Raw genomic sequence first — 13,936 nt, forward strand, 5'->3', positions numbered from 1 at the left:
AACCTGTACAAATTTCTTTGTTCTGCTGTACACAAAGGAAGATATTTGGAAGAATGTTTGTAACCAAGCAGATCTCGCCCCCCCATTGACTACCATAGTAGGAAAAAAATACTATGGTAGTCGATGAGATCTGTTACAAAAGTTCTTCCAAATATCCAAATATTTTCCTTTGTGTTCAGCAGAACAAAGAAATTCATACATGTTTGGAACAACTTGAGGGAGAGTAAATGATGACAGAATTTTTGATTTTTGGGTAAACTATCCCCTTAAAGAAACTTTTCTTATGCTTGAAGATTGTGGTGAAATCATAATCAATTTGTAAAACAGTTATTAAAACTTTAAAACCATATCTTGCTTCAAACAATGCTTTTTCTCTTAATAACTTTCTGCATAATCTTTTCTTCAGGCAAATCCTATTAGTAAACCAGAGGAATGAGTTGGATAAAAATATTTCCTAACTACTCTAGCCTGAAATCGATTCTCATTCACATAGAGATATGTGTGGAATGTGGCATTTTAATCCATGCGGCACCATCTGACCGGTTGCCTGTGATCCACAGCTCGACCTCTATAGAATTAGTCCAAGAGAGAGAGTGGATGATGTTCCGTGAGAGGCTCACATGATTGTTGAACAGACTCTGTGAATGTCTCATGACAGATTTGAGTAAACCGAAGGAACAGAGGTTAGTCGAGTGAATGGAGGAGGAACATTGTGTAGGGCGGAATGCTTTGATTCTTTGACTTTAAATACGTTGCCTTCTTTTTCCAACCCCTTTAAAGCCGTCTGCAGAGGAATCACATGGTACGTCACTTGATTTACCTAATGGGCAATCCCAGCATGCAAGACCACAATAGAATGCTTGTTAGATCTACGTTTTTCATAACCTTTATATTTCCACAAACACTCTAGTGTTTCCTTTTATCTCATTACGTTAACTATGTTTTGTTGGTGCTGTCTTGCACTTAACTTCTAACCTCTTGGAACGCAATAGGAGGAAGAGAAGAACATCTACAACTCATAATCGTTGTCATATGCTTACAACCAACTCCACCTTTGGCAGCAAAGACAGGAAAAAAGGCAAGGCTTACTACCTTCATCCCAACAAGACCACCACCTCCTTTTCTTCTCAGCTCAGTTTGCATTGTGAATGCTAGTCTTGAGCTTTATCGCTCAGCTATGCAGTAGGAATTAAGAGTTTCAATACTGAGAACCATGACTCTCTTAACCGAGGACCAGCCTTGCAGGTTCTCTGCACCGGACAGCCCGCTCACATCCATGGAGCACTACCCGGTGGACTCGGAGCAGAAAGAGGACTATTTGGACAACATGGAACCGGATGTGTTTGGAGCAGTGGAGCCTCCGAAGCGCACAAGAGGAAGGCTTATCATGCACGGCATGGTCATGTTTGGAAGGGAATTCTGCTACGCTGTCGAGGCTGCGTTTGTCACGCCAGTGTTGCTGAGCGTTGGACTCCCCAGGCGCCTGTACAGCCTGGTGTGGCTCATCAGCCCTATTTTGGGTTTTATCCTACAGCCTGTTATCGGCTCAGCAAGCGACTACTGTAGGTCCCCATGGGGCCGCAGGCGACCGTACATACTCTTACTGGGAATTATGATGTTAGTGGGCCTGACTTTATTTCTAAATGGAGATGCGGTCACATCAGGTAGGTGTAGCTGAAGTAAACGTGATGGATCTCTCTAGATTATGAAATCAAGAGATACTTGTGTCTAGGCTGGTAGTTAAAATTAGCTTTAATATAAATCAAAGTAGCAATGTAATTTTAAAAACGGTAAGCAAAGTTTATCTGTTTTCCGTTGAATTTGTTGTTAGGTTAGAATTTAAATGGATAATGAACATGGACAGAAGAGGATCAGACATAGGAATTGCAAATGCTTTTTTCTAAATGACCAAAGAAAATGGAGCTCTATCCAGAAATTAGACACAGGAAGATGACACAGCTGGACATTGCTTGGAAATTTTGTACAGCATTAGTGGAGTCAGTTTTTACATATTCCTATTTACCATATTTCCTATTAAATACTACAAATATAGAGTTTAAATCATTTGTAGTACCAAGAGCACACATTTAAAATGCTGAAGAAAACTCCTGTTTTCATTACTGCAATTAGGTGTCCTTTAGCTATATGAAAAATTGAAACATTTATGCAATGCAAAAGACATAACTGAAAAAAGCTGCTCTTTTTTCTTTTTTGTGATTTCTTAATCTTCATAATGTGTAAATAATGCATTTACTCACTTTTGCCTTCTGAGGTATGTCCTGATCTTAAGTTTCAAAATGTATAAGTTACATTCAATAGTATTCATTACCATTGAATGTATAATTTTGATATTTCTCTCCTCCAGCTGTACTAGAGGATAGAAATGTTAAAAGGACATGGGCCATCGTGGTGGTCATGTTTGGAGTGGTGATGTTTGACTTTGCAGCGGACTTCATCGACGGACCCATTAAAGCCTATTTGTTCGACGTGTGTTCTCATCGGGATAAAGAACGAGGTCTTCATTATCATGCCTTACTCACAGGTAAAGAGTAACAATAATTGATTTGCTTGGCCTTGCCTCATTATAAAAATGTGTTGTATCGACTCATAATGTAATAACTGCACATAATGTAATAATTACATTGTTATTGTAATAAAATGTTCATAATGTAATAAAATCTTGAGCTCATAATGTAATAACAATTTTTACATTATGATAAATTTATAACATTACAAACTCAACAAAAACGTATTAAAACAAAAAAACACAAATATATTGGCATTATTGTAACAGCTTTTAAAACATAAAAATATTCTTTACAGTAGCTACATTTTTAAAAATCTAAATCCAGTCTCAAACTACCTGCAAAATGCAACAGATGTAAACATTAATGCAATTATTATTATTATTATTATTATTATTATAAATCAATGGTATTTGTAACGTGGTCAGTAGATATGGGAAGAAGGAGGCGGGAACCGGCGAACATTCAACAAAACTTTAATTCAAAATAAACAAAGAACAAAACGAAAGTAATGCCGGCAGACCCTCGCGGACGTCTGCCGGCCACACAAACACAATAAAACATAAAATAAAGTCCAGGCCTGGTCCTCTCTCGTCCTTCACTGTAGTCGCTCCTCCTTTTATGCCTCCGGAGCTCCTCCGTGAGAGACTCGAGGCCGGCACGCCTCGCAGGTGACGCTCATTATCACTCGCGTCACCGGCCTCGCGCCCGCCCTGCTCATCACAGTATTCCTTTACAATACACATTAAAATCTAAATCCAGTCTTAACCTGCCCACAAAATCCACCAGATTACTGATACTACTACTACTACTACTACTACTTATATAAGTTATACTTACATATACATGCATGACAAACAGGGTCAAATACCAACACAATGTTTTTGTTGAGTTTATAATGTAATAAATGTCTAATAATGTAAATATTGTTATTACATTATGAGCTCAAGATTTTATTACGTTTTGAGAAAATTATTACATTATGAACATTTGGTAACACTTTATAATAAGGTTCATTAGTTAAACATTAACTAATGTTTTAACTAACATGAACTAACCATGAGTAATACATTTGTTACTGTATTCACTAATCTTCATAAATGTTAATGAAAATATTGTAAAGTGTTACTGAACATTTTATTACAATAATAATGTAATACTTATTACAGTATCTGCAGTTTTTTACATTATGAGCTGCTGCATATGTCTTATTAAGCTTTGATAGGTGCATTGAATTAGCACGAATTGTTTTGCACAAGACAGAAAGCTGAATTTAACAGCAGAAATTCTAGCTTTTAAAACACAAGAAAAATACATTGGTCTCATTGAAAGCTATTTGTCAAGTTACCTTGACAATTCCATGAAGAACACCTTAATATTACCTCTGTTACTGCGGAGGTGTTCTGAAGCATGAATTATGGCATTATGCCAGTTTGATGTACATTGCACATTTTTAACTAACTGAGTGCTATTGTAATGGACTAAAGCGTTTGTTTGTAGGTCCACTTTGATTTATGTCTTTCCTTGGTGTTATGGTTCTTTTCACAGCAATATAATTCATAACATGGTTCGCTTTTTGCACTCATTAAATCTAGTAAATACAGGATTGCCAAGTCTGTGGCTTCCCCGCCGAATTGATCTACTTTTAAAGTAGCCCCCCCATTGTCACTTTTGATTGGCCATTGGGCTAGTTTTGTTACACAGATCTGGCAATCCTGACAAGATGTCATCCACTCCAATGGCATTAATTCATTATTAAGTATTTTTTATGGCCACTGCACATCTTATATGCTTTATGCCATTTTGATCCTGTCAGTTCTTTTAGAAAAACATGTTATTTTCTTGATTTAATTTTTTTTTTTTTTAAATGTGCAAGATTTCTGCAATTACCGCAGCAGGAACTGGTACATTACAGATAGTTCTACAATATAAAGCTGACTGACAGCATTTGTTTCAAACCGTTTTTCATTTTTGAAAGCTTCCAAGTGCCTTATTTTGCCTCAATTCAAGGTTTTTGTGTGAAATTGTTTGGCACTATGGCAACAGCCTGTTTCCTCTTTCACCATCTTTAACATGGTCTGTTGGGTGCTTTGGTGCCGTATTACTGATGTACAGTAACTAAACATCCTGCTGTCTGTATGACAGCACTAAATCCTTCTGGGGGATTTGGTTGGGTTAACAAGACATGAGAAAACACCCTTTTTATGTGTCTTCTAAACTCTCAGCAAAATCTGTTGTTTACTGGTCAAAAATCTAGTTATCTTTGGAGGAATTTGTTTATGTGCATTTCATCAGTGTCACGCATGAACTTCCAAGACCAGTACAAATCTCTTTAAAAAAAAAAAAAAAAAGGAAAACAACATAGTCTGGCCACAAGAGTAGTTTACACTAAATAATGAATCAAACAAAGTTAAAATGTTTAATAACCCAGGAGCGATTTTATGTTTTCTTATACACTAAAACCATCACAGAAAAACAGCACCCCAAAAGTAAATCAAATGCTTTTAAGAATGTCATGAGGTCTGTTATCCAGTTATAGTAAAGCTTGGTTGTGTCGGTCTGGTTTTAGCCATTGCTCACGGTGCTGAGGCACCAAGGGGTCTGTTTGTGTGCACTCAGGGCATCCTAATCCAAACAGACCCAGTCATGTGCTGAGATCATGGGTTGGAGCTGAGAGATTCAGAGGCACATGACCGGATCGTTTCTGTGGCTCAGGGGTGTTTGTGTGTAATTGTGCATAACCCTGCTTCTTCTCTGGTCTGCTTTTATTGATTTTTTTGAGAGACAGTGGCACAAAATATATCCTGCAATTTAACATGAAAAAATATAGCAAATTTGACCACCACCTGACCTCAGACTATAACGCAATACTTTGTTAATTTGAAATATCTCAGGGGGGTCAGTATTGTATTGTCAGATATTTATAAAAACATTACTAAAATAAGGGCATTTCAATCTTTCAAGTCTTCATCATGATGATTTTCCATCTGCTAAACAATGTTTCATTGGCTCATGTTAAAAATGGCACAGCCATGTAATGCCAACCCTGTCACCTCATAGGTGCTACTAGCAGCCCCACCTGAAAAACACAATGTCTCCTGTATTTAACACATGTGAGATGTGTAAATGGTTGTTTTAGCAGCATGGTCAGATTTCCTGTTGATTCAATACATGGAGATAAAAATCAGTTTTCATTCTGTGATCTCAATTCATTCACTGAAGTGAAGTCTAGATTTGTCAGTATTTAAAGCAAATGTTTAATTTGAAAGAACACGTTTTTTTGTATCTGATGGCAAGAAAGATTTTTCAACATTTTGTTGAAAAATATAAAAATAAATTAATAAAACTCTTATTCCAGGTAAAAAAAAAAAACTAAAATCAATTTAAAATACATTTATTTCATACTAAGTATACTTAAAATCCATTAACATATTTATTGACATATCACTTAAGACTTACTGATAGAAAAATATAATTAAACTTTATTTGGAGTTTTACTTCATTGCACAATAACCATTTCTTAATATTAAGCAAAAAAAAAAAAAAATTAAAATCACTATTAAAGTGATAGTTCACCCAAAAATGAAATTCTGTCATCATTTTCTCCCCCTCAAGTTGTTCTGCTGTACACAAAGAAAGATATTTGGAAGAATGTTAGTAACCAAGTAGATCTCGCCCCCCATTGACTGCGATAGTATTTTTTTCCTACTATGATAGTCAATGAGGGGAGAGATCTGTTTGGTTACTAACATTCTTCCAAATATCTTCCTTTGTGTTCAGCAGAACAAAGAAATTTATACAGGTTTTGGAAGAATTTGAGGGGGAGTAAACGATGACAGAATTTTCAGTTTTGGGTAAACTATCCCTTTAATAAGGAGTGTATGATCTTTGTATAATATCAGTCTTAAAATGCAAGATATTTGAAGTGTACCTAAAATATACTTCCACTTTAACACAATCAAGTATACTTATATCTTTAGTTGGACCACAGCACTACTTCCGCACACTTAAAGTGCATTAAGTACAAAATTAGTTGTTCCAATTTAAGTACACCTTTGTTTGATTCATTAGTACGCAACTTTAAGTACACCAGTTTAGCATACCAAAAGTACAATTGCAGGGTATTTTTACTTAGCACATAAATATGTAAATGAATTTGTAGTGTACTTAACACAAAATAAATATATTTCAAATACATTTCAGTATATATTTTTTCCCCACTAAGGATTACTTTTAGCTCATGCACATTATTCCATTATAAAGGTCACTGTTGTAATTGGTGCAACAAGAGCTATTGAATTTAATTCCTTCCTATAGTGCTTCATCTCAGATTTTAAGAAGCATTTTAGTTTTTACCCACTGAGCACATTCTGCCGAAGCTTTCAGTTGCATTTGATTATCTGAGTGAATTTTTTCTCAAAGCAGTCTGCTGTGCTTCCTTGCAGGTCTAGGTGGAGCCTGTGGATATCTGATTGGAGCCATGGACTGGGGTCACTCTGCACTTGGATTTGCACTGGGTTCAGAGTACCAAGTTATCTATTTTTTCTCATCTCTAACCTGGGGCATTTTTCTCACCATGCACCTTTTCAGCATCCCAGAGAAACCGTTGATTAAAGATCACAGTTTGGACTCTTGCCCAACCACCTCACTGCTCCTGGAAAGCCCGCATCATAACGGCTACGGCGCAGTATCCAAAGAACCTCCACCTTTACCTGACATGAGGCAGCGCTCCTTTTCTGCCCTGAGTGAAGCCAATGCAGTCACGCCCAGTGCCAAGCATCCGAACAGCGAGGTTAGTCATTTGTGTTACTTTGAATCCTTTTCATGTGGCTTTTATTCTTGGCCTCAGCCTGCACCCAATTTCCCCTCACATTTTAATGATCTGTTTCAGACTTTGGAGCAACAGCCTTTGTGAGCTGTGATTAGGCTGGATATTGCTCATGCTTCTCACAGAAACAATTCCTCGTTTAGTCGATAATGAAAATCACCACATGTTTTTTTTAGTTTATTAAAAATACACTGAATAATGGCATATCTTGTGGTGATGTGATGACGTAATGATTGTTCATTATGGCTGTATTGTGTGTGGACTTGATTATTAGATTTCAAGTTTAGATTTGATTTACTAGATTTGAAGTTTAACGATTCCCCAGTGTAAAAAATGTTCACGCTTTTGAAAGTTCTTACTATATTTTATTTGTTCATTAAGTATTAAACCAGTCTCAGGTTTACCATTTAAAATACCAGCAATTAGATAATATAGCAGGGATTTTAGACATCTGAGTCTCATTATATGGTGAGGTCTAAAATCCACCATAAATAAAAGTGCTTCTGTTTTGCATTTGTATTAGTAAAAAGATATTTTCAACATAAGTTCATCAAAATTTTGGACATTTTAATAACAAAAATAACAACTAATTTATTATTGTTGTTATTGTTAAAGGGTTAGTTCACCCAAAAATGATTGTTAATCTTCAGAACACAAATTAAGATATTTTAGTTGAAATCCGATGGCTCCGTGAGGCCTCCATAGGGAGCAATGTACACTTCTTCTCTCAAGGTCCATAAAGGTACTAAAAACATATTTAAATCAGTTCATGTGAGTACAGTGGTTCAATATTAATATTATAAAGCGACGAAAAATTTTTTGGAGCACCAAAAAAACAAAATAACGACTTATTTAGTGATGGCCGATTTCAAAACACTGCTTCAGGAAGCTTCGGAGCACAAATGAATCAGCGTGTCGAATCATGATTCAAATCGCGTGTCAAACTGCCAACGGCTGAAATCACGTGACTTTGGCACTCCGAACAGCAGATTCGACACACTGATTCATCTGTGCTCCGATGCTTCCTGAAGCAGTGTTTTGAAATCGGCCATCACTAAATAAGTCGTTATTTAGTTTGGCGCTCCAAAAATATTCTTGTCGCTTTATAATATTAATATTGAACCACTGTACTCACATGAACTGATTTAAATATGTTTTTAGTACCTTTATGGATCTTGAGAGAGGAAATGTCATTGCTCCCTATGGAGGCCTCACGGAGCCATCGGATTTCAACTAAAATATCTTAATTTATGTTCTGAAGATTAACGAAGGTCTTACGGGTGTGGAACAGCATGAGGGTAAGTAATAAATGACAGAATTTTCATTTTTGGGTGAACTAACCCTTTAATAACTACTAATATTATTTAATAGTAATAATAACCATGATAAATTAAATGCAAAAATTATAATATTTCAGTTTTTTGATTTCTGGTTTGTCTTCCTTTTGCTTTAATCAAAGCAGCACTCAAGCTTACCATATTCTGCAGCATAATTTATGAATAATCCAAAAAGCATATTGTTTTTCAATGGTAAGAAGAATATCTGATTGTCTGTACAAGAGTTCACATGTGTCACGGTTGGTTGCAGCAGAGATGAAATGGCATCTTAGTTCAGCAGTCCTTATTCAGAATCAAACTCAAACGTGAAATAACAGGAACAAAAATGAAACAACCAACATAACACGACAAAGAACTGACAGTGAACTTTAAGAAACACAGAGCTTAAATACACAGCAAACAGAGGAACTAATGAGACTAATTAACGAGAAACACCTGAAGTGAAACTCAAATCAATATGTAACTGTGCTGACAAAGAGGCAGGGGAAACTGATCAAGATGACAGAACTAATTAACACACTGACAGCAAAACACAAGACAAGAAATACAAACATGAATTAAAGCTGCAAGCAGCGATGAAAGGGCCCTCGCACCCGGGCTCACCACCACCCGTTGGCCTTAGGAAAACAGAGAACAGTGGTCGACATGCATGTAAGCAAATGAATACAGGAGAATTATGCCATTAAGTCATTTCGAATTGCCACACTTCCTGCTGCCAACAGGTGGCGCTTTGACCATAACCAAATATTGCGATATAGATGTGTTCAGACAAGGACTGTTATCAAACACGTGAAGTTTGGAGCAGATCGGACATCATATGCCTGAGTTACAACAACTTCCTGTTTCATGGCGTTAATCGCATACATTAGCACTTAGCCAAGTGTTGCATGATTTAACGTGTTTCTAGTATGTTTGGTACTTTGTGGCATATTGAAATGTGGTTCTGGGAGGGAATTACAGTGTAAAGCATGCCATTTCCTGTTCCCAGCAGGTGGCGCTATGACTAACTGAATATTGGCATATACATATGTTCAGGCCAGGACTCTTATCACACATGTGAAGTTTGGGGCAGATCAAACATTGTATGCCTGAGTTACAACGGCTTCCTTTTTCATGGCGGAACAACAGATTTTGTCATGCCGCCACGGACACGCCCTTCAGCGAAAACTCTAGATCTTCGCAATTTAACATCACAAAGGCCTTTAGATTAGACTGACAAAAAATGACATTGATCTGATTAAATCTCTAGGAGGAGTTAATCACAGTGTAAAACATGTCATTTCCTGTTGCCCCCAGGTGGCGCTATGACTGTAACTGAATATTGTCATATAGATGTCTTCTGGTCAGGACTCTAATAAAACATGTGAAGTTTGGGGCAGATCAGACTTTGTATGCCCGAGTTACAACAACTTCCTGTTTCATGGCGAAACATCGAACTTTGCCAGGCCGCCACGGACACGCCCTTCAGCGAAAACTCTAGATCTCCACAATTTAACATCTCAAAGGCCTTTAGATTAGACTGACCAAATATGATGTTGATCTGATTAAAGCTCTAGGAGGAGTTTGTTAAAGTACAACATGTGGAAATGGCAAAAACTGCCAAAATTTTGTAGAGAAAATTCAAAATATCTCACTTCCTGTTGGGTTTACAAACTTTGCACCCAGGGGCTTTTTTGTAGGTATTGGGCTGTTACATCTGTCTACCAAATTTCATAACTGTACGTGAAACATAGCACGAAGGGCGCTTAATTGAAATTTTGTAGGTGGCGCTATCGAGCCATTTTGCCACACCTAATTCTGAAACCCATATCAGATGTAAATTTTCACCACTTCTGACGCGTGTGCAAAGTTTCAGGCCCTAATGAAACTCAGACATGAACAGAACAGAAAAGGATATAAAAAGCAAACTCTAAACATGAACGAACTCAAAACGTGATGATGTGATGTGTGGTCACTTGATTTATGATCTAAAATAGTGCTGAATTTGAAATATTTCTTGTTTATTTTATGTAATAAAGTTTGTCTGTTTTACATTTTTTTTATTAAATTCAACTTTATTTATTTACAATTTGATTGTAAACCACTTATTTTTAGTTTGGTCCCAGGCTTTTGGACCACAGAGTACATTTCGGATGATCATTAGAGTGTCTCAAATCCTGTTTCAGATCATCATTAGACTGCTCCTTCTGAATCATAAAAATTGGGCATGCTCTTTGTAAAACCTCCGCATGTGGAACTTAACCTAGACTGCAATTTGCCATGTCAGTGAGTCACACCAAGTGATGCTTTAATGCAGCTCATTTTAAATCTGTATAATGCTTTCCCAGATAGCTGTGTACTATGCATTTTACCACCAGAATTTATGCTTTACTAATAGTATATGTCTGAATAATCACAATATAGGGGCAAAAGATATTCTATGTGTTGTATTTTTATACCCATAACAGCAAAGTAACTTTACTTTTTTATTTAATGTTCATATCAAATTGTTAATGGCGCTAGAACCAAAAAAGGAACTGTATATCTCACTAATCCTGTCAGTCCCCAACTCAGTCAGAGTCTCGCAATCATTAACCTGCTACAAAACTCGCATAATCTGCCATCTGTTCCTGAGAAATAGTTCTGTTCCAGCAAACACTGCTCTTGAACAAAATGTTCAGAACATATATAGTTCTTTTTAATGTACAGAAGTGATGGGAGGCTTGTTTCACTGGCTGACGGGTATAACACTGATTAATTACACTGATAAAGGTCTTGAATGAAATGCAGAGTAAATACCTCAGGGTAATTGTATTGAAATGAGTGCTATTTCATCATCATGCAGGTGCATCATGTGTTTTAACTGTCAAAATTAGTGCGTCAATGCATGCGATAAATTTTGTCCAATTAACGCAGCATTCATTCGCAGCATTTCTGTCATTCTTTGGCTAGTGTTACATTATATGATCATGCTCTTATTCATGCAAATGCTTTTAAACCATCCAAATATGACAAAAGAGAACGTGCTGTCTGTGTGATACACACACATGACCACAGAAAGACAAGAGCCAGTATCGTGTGCACAGACAGCACACCACAATTGAGTTCTCTTTCATGCTTGAACAAACTAGAACACAGAGAATTATGCCACAATACCAGATTTGTCAAGTATTCTCATAAGAGCAGTCGCATACACTGTGCAATTTTTTCGTTTTGAGCAGAATTCTGACTCGTGCAACTCTTTTTTTGAGTCAGGCCGATTTTCGGCTTTGTCGTGTGTCGTTTGTCGTGCAGTGTATATGGGGAAACGAGAGGCAGTAAACTTCTCCCGACTGGCAATTGGATGGTCGGATGAATTTCTGACATATCAGAAATTTTGGTCGTCCCTCGTGAGGATATCGCACAGTTGAAGCAGTGCTACGAACCGATTGCCCTAAACTCTGTGTTTTTTTTTTCCCTCACTGCACCTGCAAATAGAAAACAGAAATTAAACCATTTAATCTTCAATGCAGCAAGAAAGAAAATAAAAAGAGGGAGATCTTTAAAGGGATAGTTCACCCAAAAATGAAAATTTGATGTTTATCTGCTTACCCCCAGGGCATCCAAGATGTAGATTACTTTTTTTCTTCAGTCAAACGCAAATTATGATTTTTAACTGCAACCGCTGCCGTCTGTCAGTCAAATAATAGCAGTGATTGGGAACTTGAACAATAAGAGTCGAAAAAACTTCCATAGACAAATCCAAATTAAACCCTGCGGCTCGTGACGGCACATTGATGTCCTAAGACACGAAACGATCGGTTTGTGTGAGAAACCGAACAGTATTTATATAATTTTTTACCTCTAATACACCATTATATCCAACTTCGTTCAGCTTCCGGCTAGTGAGGTCTGATCGCACTCTGACAACGGAAGTGATGTCTCGCTCTCATTGAAGTATATGGGCGAGACATCACTTCCGTCTTCAGAACGCGTTTTTTGACCTCACTAACAGGAAGCTGAACGAAGTTGGACAAAGTGGTGTATTAGAGGTAAAAATTATATAAATAATGTTCGGTTTCTCGCACAAACCGATCGTTTTGTGTCTTAGGACATTGTGTCGTCACGAGCCGCAGGTTTTAATTTTGATTTGTCTAAGCAAGTTTTATTTACTGTTATAGTTGAAGTTCCCATCTACTGCTATTATTTGACTGACAGACGGCAGCGGTTGCAGTTAAAAATCATAATTTGCGTTCGACTGAAGAAAAAAAGTCACCTACATCTTGGATGCACTGGGGGTAAGCAGATAAACATCAAATTTTCATTTTAGGGTGAACTATCCCTTTAAGTTCTGTAGCTATTAAACTAGCTGCAATTTAGCAAACTGATGCTTGCCTCCAGTTCGTGTTGCATAATGGATAAACCATAGGCTATTATACCCGAGTCTTCCAAGCCATCTGCGTGTACATAACTGCCGCCTCTTGTACCAATTTACTTGATCATTAATTTACTTGTTTCGCTTTTCACTTTTTATTTACTCATGTAGGCTATTTAACTTTATTATCACTGTAAATGCAGAAATTTGAACCTTTGTCCATCATTTGGCAATTGGTGATAAAAAAAGTCACATCGCATAATAAATATATATATATATATATATATATATTATATATGTGTGTGTGTGTATATTCATAATAATAAAAATGTATTCCGTGTATGTGAATAGTGATGAGTTTAGCTCATTTTAGTCTTCATATTCATTACAAGACCTTTAACAAATCAAACTCTGTTCATTGGAGTAATAATTTGAATGTATCACCCCATTGCCCAACCATTATTTTTCCATCAACAACTTAATTTTAGCAACAAAAGGAATTAAAGATTTTTTTTTTAAAGAGAGATCCTCATGACTAGAGAGGTTACATTAATGAGCAACCCTTTGTGGTTATGGAAACCTTCATTACCTTCTTAATAATGTCTTGTGTCAATAACATTGTCTTGTACAAGAAGTCACAACCATGCCAGCCAAGGGCCAGGTTAGATTATCTTTCAAGAAGTGTGTCAGTTTATTTCAGTATTAAAGTACATTCTTATTCCAGTATAATGTGTCGAGACAACTAGAAGACCTTCGTACTGCATAAAGATGACAGGTTTATTAAATGTTGTCTGTAAGTGTTAGAGCTTTTGGACCATTCAGAAGACATTATTGACCTGTCTGCATAATTGTGTTTCAGGTGCAGAAGAGGATGACCCTGAAATCTCTGCTGTCAGCTATGATCAGCATGCCA

At 36.7% G+C, this 13,936-nt stretch overlaps 1 protein-coding gene across 1 annotated transcript in view; it reads left to right on the top strand.

The window, feature by feature from the left end:
- Window positions 1-204: 204 nt before the first annotated feature.
- slc45a2 (solute carrier family 45 member 2) overlaps window positions 205-13,936 on the top strand; it is a 19,823-nt gene continuing 6,091 nt past the window's right edge. Inside the window, exons 1-4 of the mRNA XM_067376002.1 lie at window positions 205-1,664; window positions 2,366-2,542; window positions 6,971-7,317; window positions 13,883-13,936. The exon at window positions 13,883-13,936 is cut by the window's right edge and continues 90 nt beyond it. Of these exons, the coding sequence (XP_067232103.1) occupies window positions 1,214-1,664; window positions 2,366-2,542; window positions 6,971-7,317; window positions 13,883-13,936 (1,029 nt within the window). The 5' untranslated portion in view covers window positions 205-1,213. The remainder of the gene's footprint in view (window positions 1,665-2,365; window positions 2,543-6,970; window positions 7,318-13,882) is intronic.

This window comes from Chanodichthys erythropterus, chromosome 22 (assembly GCF_024489055.1).
Source record: "Chanodichthys erythropterus isolate Z2021 chromosome 22, ASM2448905v1, whole genome shotgun sequence".
In the NCBI taxonomy this organism is placed as follows: Eukaryota; Metazoa; Chordata; class Actinopteri; order Cypriniformes; family Xenocyprididae; genus Chanodichthys; species Chanodichthys erythropterus.